Source organism: Osmia bicornis, chromosome 5 (assembly GCF_907164935.1).
Source record: "Osmia bicornis bicornis chromosome 5, iOsmBic2.1, whole genome shotgun sequence".
In the NCBI taxonomy this organism is placed as follows: domain Eukaryota; kingdom Metazoa; phylum Arthropoda; class Insecta; order Hymenoptera; family Megachilidae; genus Osmia; species Osmia bicornis.
Genome location: NC_060220.1, coordinates 7,288,070 through 7,314,480, shown reverse-complemented (window position 1 = coordinate 7,314,480; position 26,411 = coordinate 7,288,070). Strand labels below are relative to the sequence as shown.

The window sequence follows — 26,411 nt, the reverse complement described above, 5'->3', positions numbered from 1 at the left end:
TTGCTAATTGCGTGAAATATTGGGACACGCTGGTGGTCGAATGGTTCGTTGAATTTTTAACTCTTCTCCTGGACACTTTTTGCGTTAAGCAAAGATGAAATACAGCAGAGGAAGAATAATTTTTATACACGGTTCGAAAATTTAATCTCTATATTATATATTATGAATATTAATGAAACATTAACTATGAAAGGAGAAAATTGTATTAGTCCGTAATTAAGGTTCCTAATGAAGTTTTGTTAAATGGCCATAGACTCGAAGCTGTTGCTTTACACTCACCGTTCGGATGAATGTATCATTAAAATTTCATTGTTGCAGTAAGAATACTCTTGCATTGTTCTTCACGTCTGTTTAGCTGACGTTGAATTTTCGCAGTAACATTGAATGGACGTTTAATTAAGTAACGAGCTCGTGTAGTTATTATTTCGCGAGCACACAGTGCGGCAGCCTCTTTGTGCCAGCCGTGCGAGAGTTCGTTTCTAATGTCGAGCACAGAAACGCCACTTAATGAAAAGGAGATTAAGGGATCGAGCGGTTCAGCCGAAGATTAATCTCTTGAAAGCTCGCGCCTTGTAATCCAACGGGTTCTCATTATTCATATTCTATATGGAAACCAAATACACGCCTTTCTAATCCGTCAAACAATTTTTCCTTCATTTTCAATGATTAAAGCGACGGGGAAGAAATTTTTCCTACATTCAATTTCATTAAATTATTATTACCGCTTCGGTAATGGCAAAATATACCATGATAAATATTTTCCCTCGCTTTTATTTGATCTTTCTCTTGAAAATTCACAATGGCAGACGGCAGGTTTCCTGTAACACAAGCTATTCACGAACTTTGGAGACCAAAATCGTATTCGGCTCGTAGGTCATGCATCGAATCCCGTGATTTCGTGGTTACCACGTATTCGTGCAGCCGCTAGGGCGCAGAATTCTACAGGCACGCGATTGTTAAACCCCATGCTTGGCATCCGGTTCGTAAAGTTCCACCGTGGCCAGCACCAGGCTCGGATTTACTTGTGGCTAATGTAGTTATCTCCTAGCATCGAGCAGTGACTACAGATACTAGAAGACTGGGCATGCTTTTGTTCCCGAGGGGACATCATTTTCGGGGGACCCAGACACCCCCAGGTGAGATTATATTTGCATGTACAGAGCACACTCGGTATGACAATCGTGCTTGTTTCACCAGTTTCTCTTTTACCACACCTTGTATTTACAATTGGAAAGGCTTTCTTTGATTCTATTTCTTTTTTTAATCAATCAAATACAGCTTAAAATGATAATTGTTGGACAAATTTGAATTCACTTCATGCGTTTTAACTGATTTATTATTTAATTTATCCGATTCCCTTTCGGATTTCCTTTCAGAGCTATTTATTTCATTCACTTAATTTCCTTTCCGAGTTATTTAGATAATTTACTTTGATCTTTAATAATTTGTAAAAATCTTAAATTAAATTAAAACACTATAGTCATTGCCTCGGGTTACAGCAAAGCTCGGCTTATCGTGCCAGAAATTACACGAATACCCTGTCATACTTCAAATAACTTGTGACCTCATTTCTGTCTTAACACTGCTTCTTTTTATCAAAAATGTATTGTCACCTTCGAGAGACTTCAGTCTATATAAAAATCACCTGAACGTATTATTTTCTCTCTACCTTTCTTTCGTCATCCCCAACCAACGTGACGTTCGCGAGTAACAATTACCAGAGACACGCCTAGATTTTTCAAGAGAAGAGGATTCACGCGAACGCCTAATCGGGAGACAAATTAGGACGCGCGATAACAGGCCCGTGGCACAAAGGGCGCTCGTCGCCAGCCCTGCTCGGCCCTGCCTAGAATTCGACCGTAATTTCGGATGTGATGCAGCAACATTTTCAGGGTGAGATATATTTGCCGTCGCAGCGTTCGTTCGCTCTCGAACCGCGTGATGGATGGGAAACAATAATGGCACTCGTTAGAGGGTTGCGCAGGAAGCGCATTAACGGGCCCACCTTTTCGTCGTTCTCAGGTGAAGGAGTCGATTGTGTCTGCCAGGCTATTCGTGAAAGCTTTGTGGAAACACCCCATCGGTCTAATTCCAGCGAATTGATCGCGTTAACGTGAACGTTCAAGTTATCGCTAAGCATCATTTCTTATTCTTTTGCAACAATGATTGTAACGATATTGAACGTATAGAAAATTTTGTTCGTAACGCGACGATTGTGTCTTAGAAGAACCAAGGAACAATTTCTAATGCGTCTAGCTAAAGCAGAGAAAAGGAAAGAACGAGCGTTCACAGACGGTATAATTATCTAGGCAGGCTGCTCGCTAAAATTTGTATCCGTCTCGGATAACGAATTAAAGAACGAAAGAAACGGGGTTGAAACAAAGAGGGAGCAAAGCGGCGGTTGCCGTGGTTTAAGGAAAGCAACGAGCACTAATAACCACGGGAATTAATTAACAGCGGGCCAGGGCAAAGGAGCAAGCGTAATTTCGAGAGAATACATCCCGCAGGATGGAAGAACGTGTTTTAAACACGTCTTCCAGCGCGTCTACGATTTAAGACCATCCCGCGTGGCTAGCTAGTTCTAAATGTTTGTTGAAAAGGATTTGTTGAAAAGAAGCTCGGTTCGAAAAAAAGATTTGAAAATAAAAGAATGAAAATAACGGAGTTTCGAAACGGGAAAAGAAGGGTAGCAGCGTTCGACTCGTCTTTGCATCGCAATGAAAGGAAATTGTACTTGAATGAAGAAGAGACGAGAGTAAAAGAGGAGCAAGAAACAGAGGGGAACGGACGATAGAGCGTAAAGCAGCGTGTCGAGGGCAAATTAAAGAGGAACTAGCGGGAAAGAAACGGTAGGAACAGCGAGGACGTGGATCGAGGAAGCGATCTTGTCGAGCAGTCATTAAAAACGTGCTGCCCGTCGTTCTGGCCATTAGAATGACAAATGGCGTGGTTGACAGTGCCAAATTAGCACGATGAAAGGACGACAGCCACCGCGAAAAGCCGTCGTCACGTGAGATGTAAACGGATGCATCAGTCTGCTTGTAAAATCTCCGCCGAACGACGTGTACCTTCTTCACGACTGATTATCACTTCGTTGTAATTATTTGTTACTACACTGTTAGCAACAAAATTTCTTGGCTGACCTAATAATTTCCATGAATTCGAGCACGATTGAGCTCGATTATTTTCTTAGGACAATCGATATCGGAGGTGGTCGCGTGGCAATAATCAAAGGGTTGGTGGTCGCTTTCAACGCGCATCCATTCATTAAGGTTAAGCAGCATTTACGGAAGCTCCATCAATTCCACGCCGAGCCAACTGATAGCCGGATTATCGTAGTATTACCTGGTAATTAGCTTCCAATGAATCTGTGCTCGATCGACGACGTTTCTCGCTCGATTTGTCGTCCATCGAAATCGGTGCACATCCTATAACGAATTTTCCAGCGCAATGAATCATTCTAAAAATATCAGAACACAGATTTACCATTGGGTGATCTTTATTAAAAATTGCGCGAAGGAACACCAATCCCACGTATCGATTCTTCGTACGTGTTTGACGTCAGTTGAAGTTCCAGCGAGGTTGGTAAACAGCAATCCAGAAATATCTTTCGGGATAAAATATTTGCACAAAGAACGTAACTTCGATGGTGTTCTTTTTCTCTTTTCCATTGTCTGTCGTTCCCTCCAGCCATCAGGCTAGTAAAACTGTCGAATTACATCACGATAATGGTGGAACGCAAGGAAAAGGGAGGATCTGGGAATCAGGGATAAAATGAATCGTCACGGGTTCCTTCGGATATTTATAGACTCGATTCCGCTTCGCTAAAAGTTTTATTTCGTCCACCCAGGACATATAGTCTGGTCTTGTGTCTGTGTGTACGCATGGAAAAGTATTCTGTACGCTTGTGTGTATGTATTTTTTCATGTCATCTTGTTGATCGTGTGCACGTTACACCTCGTTACTCGTAGTCTTTCACCTACGTCGCAATTGGTACAATATAATATGTATAGTTTTTATTTATTTTTTTTTTATCTATCTCGTTAGCATACAAAAGGATACAGGCACACAAATATCAAATATGCATCCGTTACTCGTTATGCTATTGATCGATATAATTACACTCACAGTGGTATCATTTATTTACTTATTCTTTTTTTTTTTGCATTTTTTACTTCATTGCTCGTACTTGCACCCAAACATTCCAGTACGTTATTTTCTTTCTTTCACGCTCACCTTTTATACTTTACGCTATATGTTACAGTTATATACAAAGAATGGTCGCTTCCCCGCGCGTCGACGGGCTTATTTATAATACGTTTACACATAATATATGTATAAATTACAATCGCTATATACATTGAGAGATAATGCGGCGCGTTTAATAGCTTCAGGGTGGTGAGAACGTTCTCCTAAGCTGCCATTATCCTTGCTAAACCTATGATATAAACCATTGTCGTTGTTTTCCGTCCTCGTGACTGCTCGTCGCGTTCTCGTTAACTGTTTGCGTGCAGCTGCAGCTGCATGTAATCACCGAGCATCGCTCGTATTCGTACGATCGATATCGGTGCACGAATTGGCCGTGATCAATGAGACGACTTTGCACCCTGCTACACCTACATATTTTACACAGATGCTGTTTGAAGGAATTCAGTGAATTAAAATTCTATCATTTTAATAAAGGAAATTATACTATGAAAGATTATGCTGTTATTTTAAAAAACGAAGTAGTCTATGATGAATGAATTTCCAATTGAATCCTAAATTAAACCCGTCTATTAAATTAAATAAATATAATAAATGAATAAAGGTCTTGCAATACGCATAAGATTGGTATATATGCGTGGATAATGGCCCTGAGGGTTAGTCGATCAAACAGCACCTCCTTTCATCTCTTTTTTTTAAATTCTCCCCTTTACGAGTCTCTCGTACGCACTCGTACGTCGTCGAATAAAAGATGGGCCAGTTTTCCTCGGTGCACCCCGTTCCCCGCCGCGCTATCGGCAAGCTTCTTCCCGCATTTCTCATGTCGGATTGAAAAAGGGTTGCAACGAGTGATTTATACAACATAGCTTCCTCGGTCGCCCCTCTCCGGTGTGTGTCTTCTCTGTGCGTACGTACCGATGCAGAACCGATCGTGTCGTATCTCGCCGATATCGGTCGACCGTGTTCGCGTATCTCCGCATCGACGACGCTCGACGTCGCGGGGGGGAATAAAAAATTACGGGCTCATAAAGGGCGCGCCAGGAAACAGCAGTCGCCGGGGCATGGTAATCGCTGTATTCGAATGCGCTGCGAACGTCCAACGGAACGAAAAACTCTGATATTTCTTGTTCTTTTGGAAGTTTCATGTTTACCCGCGACCCTTTCGTACATTCCTATAGGGGTTGGAAGTTACATTTAGAATGCTCGTTTTTAATCTTTGCAAACGTACCAGGGTGGAAATTCTTTATGCAACTTTAACTTGTAGTTATTTTAACGTTGACACGATCGGTCGTTATTTCTGAAAGAATTGAAAATCCTAGAAGGCCGTTATCGAACCGTGACACGGAACTTGAACGTGCAAAATTTAATAAAACAGCGGAGAATAAGCTCGGCCGTGTTACAGGGACGATTTAGAGCGGTCGTGCGATATCGCTACGATCTCGGTGCACACTCGGCGCCGTTGTCATTGACATGTCGGCAGCATGCAGCTACGCTGCACAAAGGAACCATAAAGTATCCAAAGAAGTACGCCGCGAGCAGACACACCGAAAGTGCTGTCCTTCGTCATCTTTATCTACCTTTCCGTCCAAGAGGATCGACTCCTTAACGATCATCTCTTCTTCTTTTTTTTCTCTTCTTCCTATATATATATATATATATTTTTTTTTTATTATCTAAAGTCCTCGATTCTCTCACACCCGTGCTTGGTTATTGATTTAATTCTTCCTTAACGTATAGTATGCGCGTGAACGTCGTCGTCCCCTTGCCGCTTTCTGCACGCTTAAGATAAATTGACGATTATTGCCAGGAGCGGACTGCTAGGTACTGGAAGTGCAGGAAGTTGAAGGTACTTAATGCTCGGTGCCGGGGTTATTGCAGAAGTTCGGTGAAAAATAGCAGGTCGCGCGATAAGGATCTCTCCTTCGTTCCCTCTGTTCGCGCGCTCGCGTAACATTGTCATACGGAAGCGCGAAACTTGGAACGAACACGACGAGCGTATAGACGCGCGATACGAACGCGTCCAAAAGTCGATCGTCGAGCGGGAAGAAGAACCTTCTTTTATCAGTCCGCTCGCTGAGTTATTAACGATAACGTGAATCCCTTGTACGTGATATTCCTCCCCTACCGTCGTGTCTTGAGAATTTTTTTATTTTTTTAATTTTTTTTCAAGGGGAGCAGAGAAAAGAAAACGACGATCATTATTGCGACAAAGTTATTTGCTCAGTGCCCTCCCCAACTTAAGGCGCTTGAAAGGTGTGTTTGTACGTGTATGTATAATTAGTGCATGTGTGTACGTGTAGTGTCACGAGGTCCCTAACGGTTATATTTACACTCGAAGCACTCGAAGCTGTCACCCTTACGAATTTACTTTAACATTCTACGCTGGCGACGATTTAGACGATTAAACACTAAATATACATAGGTAAGTTCCGATCGTTGTAGACGCTACGTGTGTTTTCCCTCTCTCCCTCACAGCTTTCCGATGAATTTCTTTAACAAATGTTACAAACTATGGATTAGATTGTTGACAAAGCAGTGATATGATTCTGTGAAAATAACATTTGCTTAGAGATAGCAATAATGATATGAAATAAAGTGATTTCTTATCTTCTAAAACCGACGGTTTTGGTTAAATCTAATAGAAAATAAAAAAAGAAATTCAGAGAAAAGCTTGTCGTCAACGCGATCAACCCGCGATTACCAATCTGATTCCTTTCAATTCACGTTCGTTCGATTTTATTAGTATTAGTTTCCTTAATATATCACAATGTGGTCGGTTTTCCTTTCCGTACACGTGCTATTTATTAAACCATACTCTTCGCGTCCTTTTCTTTTTACGTACACATGTATTTAGTTATTGTTGTCTCATCCCTGTATTGTCGATTCCTTACGTCAGTTAATCCCTCGATTTTCCTCGTTGCATGAAGGCGATGTCGGTAGTAATAGAGAAATAAAGTCGGGCTTATACAATATATTTATATTTATATATATCGTTATTATACGTTTAAAAATCGCCGTCGCACAATAATACGCATTACCTTTGTATATATATATATATCTATTTATATATATATGTATTTGTTCTTCCTCCGTATATTGTATATATACATCGCGTACATACGCGCGTGCGCGTGTGTGATTGTGTTTATGTGTGTACGTACATATGTCACAGTAAAAATATTCATTCAGTAAATGTCTTTACAAATAATGAAATACATTTTCATATTTGATATTGAATATTCGTAAATGTATTAAATGAAATTTTTCTATTTTCATTTTTTAAATATACATAAAAAGAGTAAATTTTTAATGTTATGTTTCTATCAATGCGTTGCAACAAATGTGTGCATTGCAGTCGACATTTTGTTAAAATCCTACGTAAATGCAATAAACGTTCCTACGTTCACTGAACTTTACGTTTTTACTGCGACATATAGACAGCGTATATAAATTAAAGATTCGTTTAAAGGTCGCTATAATGCAGCGACAATAAATAATACGACGAATACATGAGAGCACGCGCGCACGCGCCTCCGCACGTAGCGCATCCGAGATACTCAATTATTTATTTGACGTCAGTCTTGTGTGAGGCGGGATCGAAGCTCGCTAACGTTCTCCTTTTTCCCACAAATCTTCCGTCCCCCATGGTTTCTTTCTTTACCCCCGACGCGTTCGATACCATCGCGTCGATCTTCTTACTCGCGCGTTCGTTCCCCTTTTTCTTTTCCGCTCCGAGCCACAACTGACGTTCGCTTAATCACGCGACCGACTCGAGAATCGACCGTCGATTGTACTTGAGCCCGGCAATTAACGACGATTAATTATCAGTCGCGTGTCGATTCGACGCGGTCGCAAAAATATCTTATTTAAAAAGCTGTTACTCAACCACCGCGAATCGATAACGAGCTCGATCCGGTTGCACATGCGCGTCGAACAGACGAAACCATGAAACTCGCGCGACTCCTTCTGGAAATCCGCTCGCCGTTTAAATCGTCGTGCAAAGGTTTCCTCCTTACGAAGGTTGCATTTTTCCGCGCGGAAACGCGACGCCGCGAATTACAATTCCTTTATGAAACTCCGTTTCAACGAAGCTGCGTTCGCGGCTTACACGCGTGGAATAAATGCGGCAGCGAGCGGGAATACGTTCACGGAACGTGAACTCTGTGCGCACGATGTCGACGAAAAATACAACTCTGTGTTTTCAACTTGTAAAACACTTTTGAGACGTGTAATTCATTCAAAGGTTGAACTTTAAGAAACGGGATTAAAATAATTTTCTTACATACAAGAAACTGGAAAGATTTTTTGATGTTACTTAAAAGAAATGTTGTATGAATGTATAACATTTTTACGTTGGTAATGTGCGGCAGTGGCCCATGAAATCCACGTTCCTCGACTAAACTATAAAAATCCCTGGTGGATTATTGCAATTTCTGTTTTCTATACTTATGGAAAATTATTTTTTAAATTATTTCAACCCCTACTTACGTCTCGAAGAATCGTGTTCGACGTGCTTGGTTCGTGGTCATGCACACCCTGTACGAACTCGATAAAGCCGGTGATAAAATAAAAATTGTAGAGGCTCGTGAAGCGAGACGTTCGTTTCGGTAGCACGAGATTCAGCTGGCGAGCGTTTCAAGATCTCCAGAAGAGTCGACAGCAGGCGATAACGCTGTCGCTAAACTGATATGCCAATTGTAGTTACAACTCCGGTTATGCTCACTTCACCCACCAGGAAGCGGGTTGAGTCCTCTTAATCGCGGCACTCGAGGTACGGTTACTCGAAAGTGCGCCAATGGCAGTGTTCGTTGAGAGAGATACCGATGAGATCGATCGTGTCGAAGCTGCGTTCAATCTAATTGGACTTTTGAAATTTAATAGGAAAGAACGACGCCTCGGTACGGCGAAAAATTTCCTGCCTCGTCGCAGTCGATTCGATCTCTCCTGTCATCTTCTCCTCCTCCTCCTCTTCGTCCTCTTCAGCTTCGTTTCGACGCTAACAGCGTTCGAGTTTTCGCCCTGCCTTCAGCATCCATTGTCGAATGATTGCCTCTTTTTTTTTTTTAGTGTAAACCGTGCATTGAAAATGACATTTATGCAGAGAAAAAAAGATCAGACGAGATCATGAAACGTTAGCGTCTGATATAGAATGGAAGGAAAAGCGAGATGATTTATGAGAGACCGATGGATGCTGAAGGGTTTGATCAATCGTTTGATCTCTCTGTGTGAAGCACGAAATTCTGTCGTACCTTCGACCCAGCGGTGTGCCGCGTACATTCTGCAGGACACAGCAATCCTTACGCGTATCTGTGCAAAGAGTGTTCACGACGTTTGCTTCCTCTACGCTCGCGCTCGCAAACGGGTTCCGGGCTCGGTGGGTTCGAATATGTCAGGTTACTGGAGCCACGTGGGGGTGGCGCACTCATTGGGGGCGGAGGTGGGGGGAAAAAACTCTGCAAGCATGCCTGTTGCAACATTAGAAAAAAAAGAAATTATTAATTTGTTAATAATTTAACAATATCCTTTATATTTTAACAAGAGAAATTTTTAAAACACTCTCATGGGGTTTGGAAAATTTTTCAATTAATTATATTAATAAGACAAAGAAAAATATTACTTTAATACTGCATTTTATTGCAAGGCGATAGCTCAATTGGTTCCCAAGATACGAGACTTTAAAGCTTAACATGCATTGCAAATTTACAATGTTACATTTGTAACACTTGTAATAGGACCTATAATAGGTGTGTTAATAAGTAATCCCACCAAACTAATAGAATTTACGTATTTCTTTTAGTAGGAAAACTGTAGTGTTGTAATATTAATTATTAAAAACAATTACAGGGATTGCAAAATTTTATAATTAATTATGTTCAGAAGATAGAGGGGAACGTTATCTTGATAACGGTTTTTGTTGCAAGGCGATAGTTCAATTGGTTCCCGAGATATAGGAGTTTAAAGTTTAGCGCGTAAGATGCAGCGAGATTGATGAATGACAATCGAGATTCCAGGAATTGGCGTGACCTACATTTTTTCCTGGAAGTGCGTACGCACGGTAGTAGGAGTATAGTAATAGTAAAAATCACGTGACTTCATTGACAAGCAAGTGAGAGGTCCAGTGGAGCGAATGAGACACACGTAACGAAACACGGAAAATTACGATTATCTTCAAACGACGATATCTCGGTAACGGAAAATCATATCCATATGAAACAAAAACTGCTATAAAGTGCACGAACCACTGCTTCTAACGACATAATCATAATTTTTGTAAATATTATAATAAAAAAGTTACGTTAGTTTAAAGTTAACCTAATTTTAATCCAATAATTTTTCCCTTAAATGATGTTTTTTCTTAAAAAATAATGAATATTGTTAATGGGAAATAATTAATAATGTAATTTTATGAATATTAATGTTTATAAATAATGATTTTAGCATTATTATTAAAAAGGAAACTTTATTGTCAAAATAGATGCTGAGTTTACAGAGCGATCTCAAATCCGTGATTGAAATTGAATTTAAAGATATTGAAAGAGAAGTATTTTCTTAAATATTTATTATTTTATAACATGAATAAAAAAACAAAATTGACTTACCTTCGCGCTACCCCTTGATGAAGATTTTGAGAAAACGCTATCCTGATCGCTGCTTACACTAGGCACAGGCATTGGTACCGCGTAATCGTAGGTGGCATCTGTAAACAAATTAATAATTTACGTAATTTAACAGTTCAATTACTCATTTTTGATCATAATGTGAATAATTTAAAAAGAGATTGCTACTGTACTTTGTTATGTTAATCAGTATCCTCGTTCCATTAATTGAATCTTTTTCAATAAAATTAAATATCAAGTACTTCTCAGAAGATCAATTCAGAATTGACTAATCTAACAAGCGTGCCAACAAGTGTCTCACAAGTGTCAAGACAACACTGAACATCGATCGTGCTTACCAGACTGCTCAACGTTGTCGTGAAGGTCCTTGTTGTCTATAACAACGGTGCTGTATCCGTAATAAGCGGCATGAGGTGGTTCCCGATACTTGCTCTCGTGGAAGGGTTCCTGGTACTCGTCGAGCCTGACATCGCCCAGAAGACGATCGTTTAGATCGCGAGGCAGCGTCGTCAGCTTGGTACCGGCGTACCTGTCGTCTAGTTCTTCGACTCTGTAGGTCATCAACGACGGATCCTTCTCCGTGGTACCGTACGCGGATTCTGGCGACAGGTGTTGATGATTGCCCGAGGGTATCGCGCTCTTGGTGCTCAGAGGACTGGCGAAATTCTTGCGTTGCCTGTGTCGCGTGACGATCAAAAAGATCGCGACCGCCAGCAAGAGGATCACCGCGGTTAAAACACCGATAATCACGGCCATGTAAGTTGGATCATCTTGCTTGACGACCGGCACCTCGGCTTGAAGAGGATTGTCACGTGCCGAGATTCGATCTCTTTGCCTCGGTGCTTCGGTCGTGGGCGGTGATTCCGGAGTAAAGTTCCCGTGAGCCACGTCTGAAACGATAAAACAACCAAAATATGTAGAATACTATAAAATTGCGTGTCTTTGATCCACGTTACAGGGACTATAGAAATTATGCTCACCGGAGTCGAAGGTTATCTCGCTGATCATGATCCACCGCGAGGCGAAGCTGAATCGCAGCTTGACAAATTTGCCAATACGATGGTGCAGCTTGATGGAGATGTTCCTCGAGTGTTCGAAGATCCTGTCCTCCATGTAGGAATACACGATTGGATCGCCGGTGTAGTAGCGACCACCGACGCTGAACATTATGCTGGCCTCGGAGAACACCTGTTTACAGAGAAAAAAGGTTGTCTTCTGAGTGAGAAGAAAATTAAAATCAGTGATAATTTATTACCCGTTACTCTTCTTTAGAAAAACAGAAGAGCACATAACACAAATTCCTGTGAAATATTAACACAGCCTCTGCATTCTTTATTTTTCTGCAGTATTAATTCGCAGAATAATATCACTCGTGAACTATTAGCAGACTTTCCTAGGAACTAGCGCAAGAGATCGTATTCTAAACGAGGATGTACAGAACGCATGTACCCATAAACCAAGTTACAGGAGAAATATGTAAAACACGTCGCGACAAAGGTTATATCAGACAGTGGAATGAAGCTGCCCATTGTGTACGGCAAACATGATGCAGTGGCTAATATTCAGTATTAATTATTTGTATAAATCAGCGTCTCAAGGGGTTGCTGCATCGTTTCGCCGAGGAACAAGCATGGGATATTAATATATCCCGCAGTTTCTCATCCACAAATACAGACAGCTATTTATTACGGATATAACGAGCATCTTTATAGAGGCAACACTCGGTTGACATCGACGACTTCGATAATTGCGAGCCTCCTGTAGGCGATTGTGCGTTCGCCGGCAGGCGGGAGGCGCGTGGAATGCTAATTCCGCTCCAGGAAAGCGTAAGATAGTTGCGCGAGTAGAATGCCTGCCGGAAACTAAGAGCAGGACGACGCGAGAGAGAGAGATAGAGAGACAAGGAAAGGGTGGAACAGCGCGAGGGACGTGGAAACGGAGATTACAAAGCTGAGATTATCTAACTCTCTTAGCCCTGAAGAGGAACGCAACGGCGATGCGTATGGATTTTCAAGGCAGCTTCGTCGAAGCTTGCCATGGCACGTCGGCGGATAGACGAGATGAAGAGTATGGGGAAGTTGGAGAAGACGAAGACGTGGCCACGAAATCGCTCGCGAGACGACGAGTTTAGGAAGATAATAACTTCTGAATCCGATAGTTTTAATCCATAAGCACCTTAGTAATTTTTGCAATCTACTCAAAAATATATGGTTCTACAGTGGCGCGCAAAAGTATTCGGACACTGTTTAAAACAGAATACCTCATTTAAAAAGACTTGAGGTTTCCAAATTAATTTACTAAGATATGTGTTTCTGTCGTTTTAAAAAATTACAATTTTCCTATCCGATTTAAGCATGCGATGCCATATATTTTAAATAATGTTTGAAAAGTACCAAGGTTTGGGAAGAATATAGAGAGAGGGAAACGCGGAGCGCAAAACTGGCGATGCTTTGAAGTGCTGTCTTTCAGAAGACGTGTCCTATCCGCGCGAGCGGGCGCTTGTTAATAGAAGGGGACGTTTAGGGGCGGTTGCTACCATCTTTTACCCCTTGCACCGTCCTTCTACCTCAACCATAGACTGCCGACTTGCCAGACTGTCGGTATTGTATTTGAATACGTGGCGTATCTGCTCTTCGGCTCGTTGCTCGCTACCATTGTGCGTGCACGAGAGAGAAACACAGTTCCTCTTGCTCCTCCACGTTCCCTTCCTGTCTTCCGAGAACCGTTCCTCCGAGAATGAAGGAACGGTTCCCCTTCGAGAGCCGATACAGCGTCGTTTCTGCTGCCCTTGCCATCGCCACCTCTCGTTTTCCGCCTCTCCATCGGCCCTCGCCATCTTTGCCCGCTCGCGAGCACACAATCCAGCCTCGAGCTGGGTAATGAGGCGCTCCATTCAAATAAATCTTGATACCAGTGTGGAGAGTGTTTCGACGCCCTGTTCCATTGAGATCCGAGCGTGATCAGACGTCCTTCTGGATAACTTATATTTTAACCCTTTACGTTGGAACGGTGGATCATATTTGTGCTTAACGTAGAAATCATGTGCGATAGCAAATTAAGTAAACATATCAGAACGAAAGGAGAATAAAAAAAATCTCCAAAGTTATTTCCTTCTTCTGTCGTTGTTCGCTGTTTCAAGTCCTTTTCTCGTTTACGGAACAGTGGATTGTCCAGGGTAATGAGGGTTTCCATTGAAATAAATCTTGATACCGGGACGAGGATATTATATAGAAATTCGCGGCCGGAAGCACAGGGGACCGGAAAATTTTCGCAGAAACTAGCAACACCCAGCAGCGTTGTTCGCACCCTGTAAAGTCGGGCGCCTCTGACTCGTGGCTCGTTTCCTCTTTCTCTCTTTCCATCCGTTCCATCGCAAAGCCAGGGGCTAACCGTTGTTGCGCCTCGTTACCCATCCTACGTCTGACCTTGACTTCAACGTAGAACCTGGATTTCATAGTGTACACGCTCCTTTCTCCCTCTGGTTTCCTTTCGTTCTCCCATAGGGTGCGGATTAAAGGTTGGCACGAGATCTTCGCGTACATTTCGCCACCACCGTACGTTGCCCATTTCTCCTCCTCCTTCTCTATCCATTCTCTGCTTATCTCTCTTTATTTCGCTTAACGTGTAGTTTCGATTTTTTTCTTCTTTCTCTTTTTTTTTTTGTTTGTTTGCTCTTTCTCTGTATCGCAGTTCTGGCCACGTTGGCGAGTCACCGCCCCGGGCCCTTCCAATTTCCTCCCTGTCATACTCGCGTCTGGTCGGGCTCTTTTTTTCGCGCGTTTTCGCGGATGTTCGGTGAACGATCATAGAGGAAATTTGAAAATAACGTGGCCGGGGTTGCGTTCAAAGAGATTGCTGATAAAGGAGGACCCGCTGGAAATTCCATCGTCGACCGAATATCGATGGCGATACGGATAACGAATCAAAATATTAAAATTTAAAGTGGACGGCTCGAGGTGCGGTTCTTTTTGCCACGGAAATCGAGAACGAGTTTGTGCGGTTGATGGAATAAATTGGAGGTGAACATTATGAAACGGAAATGCTACTCATCTGGTTTATCAAACCGATATAAATTCTCCAGGATATTTCCTAGTTTCTATCGTAATCTTTTTATCGAAAAACAAAACACTCACCTGTACATCCTTGGTGAACTGATTGTTGCAATAAATGTGCACAGCCGAGAATTCCCTGACGTGGTCGAACTCGAACTTGATCTCTAGAGGATGACCGGATCTAGTGTCGTTCCTCCAGCCTACCCATCCCTGACCCCTGTCGTAATCGTAATAGCCCATCTTGAAGTTATCCGGCCCGATCTTGCCGTCTGTCAGTTGTCCCATGCCACGCAGAAGCTGACCGTCCCAGTAACCGTCGTAAGTTGCATCGAAGAGTTCCCAATTGCCGCGTTTGTCACCCTGCGGCATCGAGTACGACACGATACCGTCGTTCCACGGGCAACCGTACAATTCCACGCGCATGCAAACGGTACGACGATGGTAACTGTACGGTAGAAAACGAACTTTACTAGCCCACATCGGCGGCTCCAGCTCGTGCTTCGATTCCAGGTAGGTGTTCGTGTTCCCCTTGATCACCTGCGACACAAGCAATTCCCGACACGTTCCTATGAATCGTTCCATTTCGACACGGGATTGTATCGTGGATAGGTGATAAAAGTGAGGTACAAAGATACAGCGAAATGCAGGTAGAATAAAGATAAGCGAACAGAGTGTTTAGGACATTCGGAATTCTATATAGTTGAGAATATATTCTTTTTACGAAACTTTTTCAGGAAGCTTGTTACGTATCGTTAAAGAATTTCCTGGCTGCTGCGATTTCTCGTTTCACACATTCTCAGATGGAACAACGCGCGGAGTTGTTCCATTCTGTCGGCGGAGCGTGAGCCCGAAGGTCGAAACGGCTGTATCGCGTTCGAGGATCGAGAATTTCTCGGACGGCGTCGTCGAGGGTCGTCCCTTCGAAACAAAGGACCTCTTATTTTCCACTTACCAGCTTGACAGCACCTCTCGACTCCACGAGTACCAGATTCTCACGTATGGCCGCTTACGTGACCGTAGTTCATCGCGGTCGTGATCCCGACAGGTGTATACGCACACCGATCGAATCTTCATTATTATTGATACGATCGACGATAGTTTATGGTGTTTTAACGACAGGTTTCGAACAGTGAATTGTAATTTTTTCAAGCTACGCTAGATTCTACGTTGCTTCTACTTTACTATCAGCGAATGAATTATTCAGAAGATATTCTTAAATTATCCGTGCCAGGTGTTGCTAATGATTCTTCTTGACTATGGAAATATTTTATAAACACGATTAATAAATAACGTGCATGGATCTCGAACGGTTACACCGGATTACATTGTTGTAACAAAACATGTTCAAGCACCAGTTTTTATTATTCATTAAGAGCGTAACGAGCTTCGTTATTTCTGTTATTTGTATAATATTAAGATCGTAGTTATCGAGAAAATTATGCAAGCATAACGGGACAGTATTTAATTACTAAATAACATAAACGGATGGGTTGAAGTACTTTAATAAAAACTGAGCGTGATGAGCAATAACTTGTAGAGGAAATTGACCGTCGTTTGAGCAAACTTAACAAGTCGTAAGTAATGGAAGGCTGGACATCCAACAAGCGACTTCTAGCACTAAGCTGATGTTAATTTATGCAAGGAAGCAGTCTCTATGCACTTTAGAGCTATTTACATTCGAATTTTTATCAGCGTTTTAATCCTCGCGATTTATAACAATATTCTTTGAAGACTATTCTACGGCAACGGGATATTCTTTGTTTATAACATTCTTTTATTTGAAACATTTTCGTAACTTCAGGGTTAATAATTACAATTGTTCTTGCCAATAATATGATAACCTTTTAACCAGCACTTTTTTCACCAGGAGATCCGTCTCTTCTGTTTGCTCTTTTTTCCAAGCATCACGGCTCTGAGATTCGCGAACGGAGCCAAGAAAATACGATTAAAAGATGATGATCGTGGACGGGCAAGCGGATCGGGCACGTTTTGCGGCGGGGCGGTCCGGTAATTGGGACCAGTGGCTGACACCGTTTTATTTGCGCTCGTTATTCTCACCGCGACGCCGTACCTGATGTTTAGCACATCGAAACGAACGCGACACGGAGGGAGTGGCGACGGCGAACGGTGAAATACAATGAGCCGACACGTGTGAAATTTTACTGGCCGCCGTGTCCTGAACATCGTCTCGTTTCAACTTCGTTACAGGAGTTTAATGAGCGTCGACGATCCGTTCGGCGGCGCGAAACGCCTCGTTAAGAGGCCGAAATATGCGCCCGTAAACGGACTACTCTTGAAAGAAGTCGAATGAAACAGCGAAAAAGTCGTGGATGTTAAAATTTTCACGACCCTCACGGTTTCGTTGCACTTTGCTGACGAAACTAGCGGGTTTAGTTGGCAGTAAAAGAACGTACAAATGCATTAAGAGTATAATTGAAAGGAGTTTTATTTTATTTTGATGTCGGTGGAGTTTGAAAATGTTTGGTAAAGTTGCATTAAATTCTTGCAATAAATTATATTATATTATTTGAAACAACGTTCTCTATGATGGACGAACGTGTTAATTAAGAGTTTAAATAACCTGGTAATCAATTTCTTCTACTTCGCTTGTTCGAAATAATTGGAATAAAAATCACAGAAAAAATCGCTGATACTAGCAATAAATAGTTAAATTCTGCTTTCATTTTCAATTTAAAATAAGTCTCACCTAATTTTTTTATCCTACTATCAAAAATATCAAAGTAAAGTGCAAGACGGTTCAGAATGCAGAAAACGAATTAACACCCAACATAAATTACCATCTTCGCAGACAATTGAAGGCAATATCGAAGATCCCCGACGGCAGTCAGCTATTAATCGGGTCTGGACGAGCAGCGAAAAGGTTCCACAAATTTTCAGCTTATTCCAAGAAAATCCGAGGCGGTCGTCCCGTGTGATCGTCGCGCGAGGACGAGCCGAGCGGGTTGAAAATACGACGGCATTTACGAGCCGTCGACTCGTCCACCAAGAAAAATAAGTAATCTCGATATTTATCCGCTCGCCCACGCGTTTCGCTGCTCGCCCAGTCAAAGACTTTTCTCTGCCAACCGAACGATCCTCTCTTTTGAGGCGAAGGAAAAAAGCGAGTTTTTGGCGGTTGCGTTCGTCGCGCTTTTCGTCGCGGACAAATTCCAACCGCGGTTGAAAGAAGCAGCAAGGCGTGGCGGTGCCACCAACGCCCATTTTATGTTAATGTTTCCGCGCCTCTTGGTGCCGAATCGTACGTCGTCGGCCACCGAACAGAAGCCGCGTTGATGGCTTCGTGTCGTCGAGGAAGATCGTGACGGATAAGCTGTCCGACGGTTTAATTAGACGAATATACGCGACGGGTGGTCCGAGGTGGTAGTCCTACGAATTTCTCTTTGTGCGTCATGTGCTCGCGAGTCCAACGACCTTTCAAATCTTTAAGAGACGCTCGTCTGTCCTTGATTTCGAGGAAATGGAATTGCACGAAGGAAAATTAGAACGAAAATGTATGCTTAGACGTGGCGTGAATTCAACGCCCTGCAAATTACTGTTATTGTTGCACTGAAAGAAATCTTATCTATTAACGCTCTTCTTTATGTTGCCGAGTTCCACTCCTGTCACGGATTAATTATGGCTCTCTACAATTGTGTGATAATTAAATTGAAATTTAGATATTTTGAGAAACTTGAAGTCTGGTCTTTTTTCACTTTCATTTTATTAAACTGCAAATTGTCCTCTGGATATGATTTTTTTGTCCATTTTCAGGAAGTCGTGTCACAACTCCAAGTTAATCGATAATGTCTATTAACAAGCAGAAACCATCCTATTTATTTCTGTCAATAGACGTACTGTATTGGAAAATATTGACAAGCTGCGCGTAACGATATTCCAGGCAGCTAACAATCGACTGCCGCTACAAAAGCGTATTTTTTCAAGTGATATGGAGGCGATTAGCCTTTTTCAATATTTTCAGTAAAAATATCATCGCGTTTTTGTTTACCAGAGAAACACTGGTTAAAGCCTCGGCTTTCGACAAGAGTTTTCAGTGTTTTCGACGATTGCATCATTTAACAAGAAAAACACACTTTTTCAACGAGGACATTCCCAGAATTAGATCAGTATTTCTTCCTAACAATTCCAAATGTCATTCTATCTTAACTTCCTGGAATACTATAAACCCGCATTGATACTCTACCGATCTAAGGATCTCCAAAATTTTAATTCTCTTTAATCCTATTATTCTCTTAAACAGAGAACACGTTTCTCGCTTCGTTGAGAGGCAGAAATTAAACAATGACTCATCCAGAAAGACCATTTCCTTTCCCAGAGCTCCTCTTTATCTCTATTCTTCAAGAACCTAATCTTTCTTTTCTTCCCCATTGTCCATTAGACAAATTATAAAATTTTCATTAAAATATCATGCGTCACGGTTTACCCTGTTCCACCCAATAAGAGTTAGCGGTTTCGTTCTTGCATCGAGCTGGTCCCGAGAAATCTGCAAGATAATTTACGTCCCCTCGCGTATCTCTGTCATGCCAAATACGGTCGTCGAAAGATATTAGATGCTTCCTGGTGCTTATTTTTCTCTTCTTTCACGCGGTTTCGTTCGAGTGGACTGTAAACGTAGCCCGTTGACAAGCGCACGCCATAGCCCGTACCACCGACGTTGCTGCCCAGTCCTGGAACGAGCTGTTGCCGGAGATTATTCGTCGGATAAGCGGAGTGTCGTTGTGTAATTAAGCGGGGAACAGGCTGGCCCTCGCAGCGGGTGGAAAGAGACACGAATTTCTGCGGATTTATCCCCGTGGATGGAGGCGCGGACGAGGTTTTGTGGGTGGGCCGTTTCGTTCGAACTGGTACCTGTTTCCACGGGACAAAACTCTCGAAACGAATGTCGACCGAGTGAACGACATATATTTTTTTTTTTTCTCCACGAACCAGCACGGAACGATAGCCGCCATCGATTCATGGGAATCTCGATTTCCTTTCACTTTTTTCGACCGGTTTCTACATTTGCTCCGAGCCGCGTTTCGTGTACTTAATTAGTTTGCTTTACGGCCGAGATTAAACGAATCGACGCGACGGGAGGCTACGGCCACTCGGTGATGGTAATTTATAACTAATCCTGAGAGATTTAAATTATACTCGAGACACGATTAAAAGAACCCGGAGAAACGTAGAAACGGAGTGGGCGAGGACTCGTGTTCCCGTCAGTTTCCGTTCGAATCGAATCGATCGATATGTCAAAATATATTAATGCGGATCGTTTACGGATGTACATTCGGCTGGAATACAAATGTGAATTTAACATATTGAATTTGAAACACACTCATCATTCATAAACTCTTCTATACGCGGAATGATTTCAAAAGAAAAGAGTCTTGGAATTTTTAGGCTTGTCGAGACACCGTACCCAATACCAAATACAAAGAATTCAAGAAATTTTAAACAGCATTAATACTACATTAATTTTATAAATTTTCTACGTTTCTATCTTATTTTTAATGGCAACTTTCTCTGCAAACTCTTTTCAAAACTCTTCTACACGTTTGATATTATTCGCCCCAACGCTGTTAGTCTGGTACACGCTCACCCTTCCCACGAACAGGAAAGCTAGTATTCAGGAGAAAGTGCGTGCCAGAAAATTCTTTTCTCGAAGAAATATTCGCGGGTCGAAGGTTATTTCGTGGCGGCATGTAAATGGATCGCGAAGCCGGAATAGAAGGGGGTGGTTAAATTTCGTCAGGTTCGACCTTCGCGAAATGCGCGGGTTGGGTTTGCAACGACCTCGGCTATTCAGCCCCAGGTACGCCTATGTAGGTGAGTCGAAATCGTCTGACCCGCGAGCAGCACGCGACGACTTTCCCTTCCCTCGTTTTATTGATCCACCCGCCTATACAAATAAGCTCGAAGCACCCTCTCTACGTACTAACTTCCAAGGAAATCCACCTCGTCGACTGGACGTTCACCTCCTTCTTTCTCAATCTTTTTCCTCGTGTTTTCTCTTCTCGAGAATCAACGTTCGTTCTTTAGCGAAGACGGGAAAGAAAGGAAAAAAAAAATAGAATAAAGAACGTGCTACTCGAAAATAATGTTATTGTCCACGGAACGAAATGACTTATATTGGTTCCCGCGTCGTTCCTTTCCAACAAATATCGCGAAACAGCGGAAGTTCTTTGAGAGTCTACTTCCGTTGTTCTCTTTTCCTATTTATCCGTTCGCTCGCGAAGATAAGTGAACTGAAAACAACGTCGGTGAGACATTTTCCGTGAATTGTTCCAATATTCCTCTCTTTCTGCTAAGAATCTTCGGGACGAAACAACAGTTTGCTTAAAGTTTCAGGATATTTGATTTTGTTCAAAGACAAATTGAGTTATGGGACTTGAACCCAACAGCGTATTATTGTCGTAAATATATTTCTTGAGATTCATGGCGCGATAAAGTTCGAAACGGCCAAACTGCTATCCGACACGAAACTTTTCCCAAGACATACACGTGTTAAGAACACCTTCTGAATACAAATGTCCTTTTGGTTCATCAAGTTTGCTTTATCTAAATTTCATTTGAATATTTCAATCACGACCGAATATCGTAAAGTTGCAGAAAAATTGATTCGGCAAAGGGGACTGAGAGTATCTCATAAACGTGAACATATATTTCTCGGTATTCTTAGCGCGATAAAGTTTGTAACGACCAAACTGCTACCTGACACGAAACTTTTGAAGATATACACGTGTCAGGATACCTGGTGAATATAACCGTTGTCCCTTAGTTTAGCAAGTTAAACTTCGTAATAGAAAGCGAGATGACGAATGATACTCGAGAGAATCACCACTAGAGAGAAGTATTGACCCAGGGCCAGAGGGACGATACACGAGGGCAAGTTTTACTTGCTCAAACTTCGAACAATATGCAAAGTAATGTGTACCTTAGGAGCGCGGGTCACCAATTCTGATGCGCTTTTAACAGGTTCGCTGCAGAATGGTAGTCGTAAATATTTCCTGAAGGAATGAAATGAAATTATTTTAATTCTAAGTGGAAAAGATTGTATAATAAAATTGTTAATTGAGCTACGAACTGGTTACTCGTCTAAGAGACACTTGGCGAACGAGTACTCGCGCGAGTAGCAAGCGGAGAAGGGACAGTTCATTCATCGACGTCAGGGCTTGGTGGTTCTCTGTTATTCTGCCAACGAATTCGCGGCATTCTCGAGCGGGTAACACGGGTAGGAGGACATATATTTCCCGTGGAAATAAATGAACGGGTTGGCCCTATTGTTGCTAATTAAAGCGGTAGGTTCACGGTTACCGATCTATTCTAGTAAATTGCATCGAGCAGAGAGCCCCGTGCACCACTTTTGAGGCGAGCATATTGCGGTCGAGATTTACGTCTTGTTAACGTCACGGTTTAGTTAGCAGGCCCTAGCTCTGTCCGCGGACCCGTGGACACCGCTACAAATCATTCTCGATAATCCGTGTGCTCGCTCGTTTTACGCGTATCGCACGTGCGACTAAATTTAACCGCGCGATTCCGCTTACGCGCCCGCCTCGCCGCGCCGCTTCTCTTTGCTGAATCGTTCTGACCGGTTAATTGAATTGAATTATGCGCATCCGTGCTTCCGGTCTGGATTAGGTACCGACACTGCCGTACGAATGATAAATACCGGTATCGAACGTCCATTGATCTCTCGCTGCTTTTTCAATCCTTTCAATGCTACCGCCGCTTATAGACACTCTAGAAATTCCCCTCATTAACGATCAATTAATTTTCAATTTTAATATTTTCTCATCCCCCTCATTCCAATTTTCTACCCGTTAAGCTTTATATAAATTCGAAGTTATCAGCTAGGAATTTTGTTATTATTAATACAAAATTTTCGAAGAAGAAAAACATTGTCACTGCCGCATCATCGAACCCTACTTTCCTCGAATTCAGCGCAATTTTGCTCTCAATAAGGTCCCGTGTTTTCAGAAACAGCAAATACATCTCGGGACAGTTTCTCCTCGAACGATCTATTACTTCCTGCCTGTACTTCATCTCTTCTCTTTCCTTTCAGCCAATAAACGTTTCACCGCAAAGTTCGCCTAACTTAACGTCAATTCGCAAGATCGATCGGGCAGGTTACCTAGAAAGGATACCGAGCGCATAATTCTCGACTTCCTGCAACGAACGATAGTTTATCACAATTCACCTAAGAGGTGTATTTTATTATTTCTTTTGCTCGTTAACAAGTTGACAGCCAGTAGAGTACCATATATTTCGATTGATCGATTAAAAATGAAAAGGAAGAAAAGTTTTGAATTATTTATACCGAAGGAGATTAATTAACATCGAAAGGGTTATAATATGAAATTACCTCTTCGCCTCGAACGTCCCTGTAACGAACCCACTTGCCGAGCTTCGGTCTCCAATACTCCAGCATGTAAGCTTCGGAGTATTCGACACCTTGGCCGTTGCCAAAGCGACCTTGAGTGCCGGTGGCGGTGATCATGTGGACCGTGTGAAGATCGATTTCCAGCCACTCGCGTGGTTCCGTCGTGATCTGCTGCTTCGGGCACCAGGCACCTCCGTGGCTCTCTTGCCTCAGCCTGCAACAAGGGTAAATATTTACTCTGAGATTACCGACCCTTAGTTTTTTTTCTTTTCTTTCCTCTGCTGTTTCTATCTTCTTCCCCCCTCGAGAAAGCTGAGAAAGCTTTTTTTAACGCGTCGTCCGGGAAAACGAGAAGCCCGAATCATTTCTAGGGAACAGCGAACAGGGAAGGGTGATTGCTACGTTAACCCTCGCTTATTATATCTTAACGATTCTTCTTTTTTATGGTAAAAGAGATCCTAAGTTTTCTTTCTAAGAAAATTTTAGCATACCAGGTCTTTAAGTTACAATATTTATAATTTTTGTTGAAATATTAAGATCTTTAGTATGATAAATAGTGGAGTTATTTCGATTGTTCGTTTTATTTTTCGCACGAAATGGCAGGAAAGAGCCTTGAATCGTGTGTCAAGAAAATGCATTGAGCAGATGGTTTATCCTACACTTGACGATTGTATGCAGACGCTGCAATTGACGTGCCGATAAGAATCAGCCGATAAGAGGAAAGCAAAGAGGATGACGGTATAATCGGAAATGTTACGTCGTCGCAGAAAGGAAATCGTACAAATACGTGATCCTGCTGGTGGCTGACGGATAACCGTCACCTCGGTCGGGCCGATACGGGGTGAAATTATAATTTATCGATCGAGTCGAGCCACCGGATGGCATGAATTAAAGATGAGCTGGCGCCGCCACGAGAACGACGAACAGGGAAGCCACTTCGAGCCGGCTAATAATTGTATTCGCACATACCTTTCGCGGGCTCGTCTACCGCATTAAAAAGCTCCCCCCTCGGCCGTGATTACCCGCGGAAAAAAGCGTCTTGCAGAAGGAATGCTGGTGCGGATTCCACGAACACCGAAGGAAACCGACGATCATCTTCAATTCAATCGCTTCGACATTTTACTCCTCGCGTTTACTACCATTAACGTCTTACTCGAGAAAGTATACCAATTTGAAAACGATTTTTAGAATTGAAAATTAATAGACCAAAGAAGTTGGAATTCAAAAAGATGTAGCGAAATTTGTATGGAATAATTTTAGCTAATATAAAATATAATTGCATGAAAATGTCAATGTGTTTTCTTTGGTAATTCATATAACAATAAAACACATAGAATTCATCGAAATTAATTTGCAAAATAAAATATTGTCCAAATTAAACTATTATCAATTCAACTTTATATAAACGAACATAATACACTATGTTTTCAGTCTTCTTTTCCAATATAAAGCAAAGCCCGTAGTTCCACTCTATTCTCGTACGTCATTTATACACCTCACTATTCCCGGCGAAAATTAAAGTTTCCCCGGTTCCTTCAGAAATCCCTCTTAACGCAGCCACTTCGAAACTCAATTTCAACTATTAAAAAAAATAAAACAGAAAGGTATCAACGCGACTTTCTGCGGTTCTTTGCTCGAGATTACTTCTCGAACAGCCGAGCCCCGAAGGGGGTGCAAAGAAACGAAAGCTTTTGGCGAGCGAGCGTAAAGGGAAAACCTAAGAAAGGCAAGGAGGCTGAGTCGAACGAATTTCGTTCAAATTCAACTTATAAAAGTTCAACAACTTATCATCTAGAACGCTTGATTTCAAAATGAACTTCTCTTGGATGTGTCCATTTAAAGGTCCACGCTGCACGAACGAAAGCAAAAGTGTAACTTTTGCAATAAAGAAATACCCCTGTAAAAGTGTCATGATTTGAACCGTTCCTTTGACTCGACCGTCGGTTCAAGTGGCTTTCGAACGAAGAATGAAAAGAACGAAACGAGACAAAGTAAGAAGAAAGTCTGAATGGGGGTCGGTAAGTAAGGTGAACAGGAATACGTTGGGTAAACGCGACAGAGAAGGAGGTACAGCGAAAGACCATAACTCATAGCCCATTAAGAGAGCTGGAACTGGCTCACTTGGCTGCCACTTTGATACAGTCCAGGGCATCAAAGACATTCCGGGAGCACGATAAATCTCCGAGCGTACGATCGCACCGCGGGACTTGAGCTGCCACGTCGGCGAAATCGCCGAAAGCGCGAGCCCCGCGAGACGAACCGGCCGATTATCGGGAGGAATGGTTTGTCGAACGCGACTCAGCTCAGACTTACAGTCCGGGCGGAGATGATTTGTTGCCTCCGGCGAACGAGGAAACGGCTCTTTGTGACCCGTTCTGCACTCTTCAGTTCGTTTGATGAAAATGTTCTCTTCCGTGAACTAGAGAGTTTGCAGACAGAACGTCGACGATGAAGTTGAACGCGGACTTTTTGCTTCAGCCTGGATGCAGAATTTATTCTTATAACGACTTGAAATGTACTACTTAAGAAGCTGAGAATATATAAATAAATAAATGGAGAAAATGAAACGAATAGAATCCTTTCCTTTGAATTTCATTATTTTTCTCGATGCATAAATTCACACTTTGAAGCGGCGAAGTGTTTATTCGCGAAACGGATTGCAAATTCAATGGTAACATCGGTAATTGTTTCTAGGTAGCAGACAAAACACGGGAAAGTTCAAAGGGTAAATCGACTCGATGAATATGCAAATCAAATCGATCCCAAGAGTACAGTCTTTGGGTAACATATTCAAATACGATTGATTGAACATGGATAGAGAAGTTTAGCGATGGAATAAGGACAAATGGTGTCTAATAAAATATCATGAGATGTTTGTGTTTCGATGGAAAACGAACGGAACATAAGAAGTACACGTAATGCGAGTTAGATTCGCGTATTTTAGGGTAAACGGTAGTCGCATGGGGTAAATAGGGTATTCACCGGGAAGCCCGTAGTATCAGGAAGCCGTGGAAATGCCGTTGAAGAAGGTCTAGACGGGTAAGGGTAGTGTGTGAGCAGGCGACGATATCGGTATTGCATCGAAAAGGCTTTCCTTGCTTTATATCGCGGCCAAAAGGACAAGCCTCGACGTAGCTTCTTACACGTTCAACTACC

General features: G+C 42.2%; 1 protein-coding gene across 5 annotated transcripts in view; it reads right to left on the bottom strand.

The window, feature by feature from the left end:
- Positions 1-3,830: 3,830 nt before the first annotated feature.
- LOC114874727 (discoidin domain-containing receptor 2-like) overlaps positions 3,831-26,411 on the bottom strand; it is a 161,815-nt gene continuing 139,234 nt past the window's right edge. For 4 of the 5 annotated variants that reach the window (XM_029184302.2, XM_029184311.2, XM_029184297.2 and 1 more), the window contains 6 exons: positions 23,238-23,469; positions 14,957-15,412; positions 11,804-12,011; positions 11,162-11,713; positions 10,806-10,903; positions 3,831-9,671 (listed from right to left, as the gene is read on the bottom strand). In XM_029184302.2, the coding sequence (XP_029040135.1) occupies positions 9,504-9,671; positions 10,806-10,903; positions 11,162-11,713; positions 11,804-12,011; positions 14,957-15,412; positions 23,238-23,469 (1,714 nt within the window). In that variant the 3' untranslated portion in view covers positions 3,831-9,503. The remainder of the gene's footprint in view (positions 9,672-10,805; positions 10,904-11,161; positions 11,714-11,803; positions 12,012-14,956; positions 15,413-23,237; positions 23,470-26,411) is intronic. The other variant, XR_003789134.2, reaches the window with a different exon arrangement.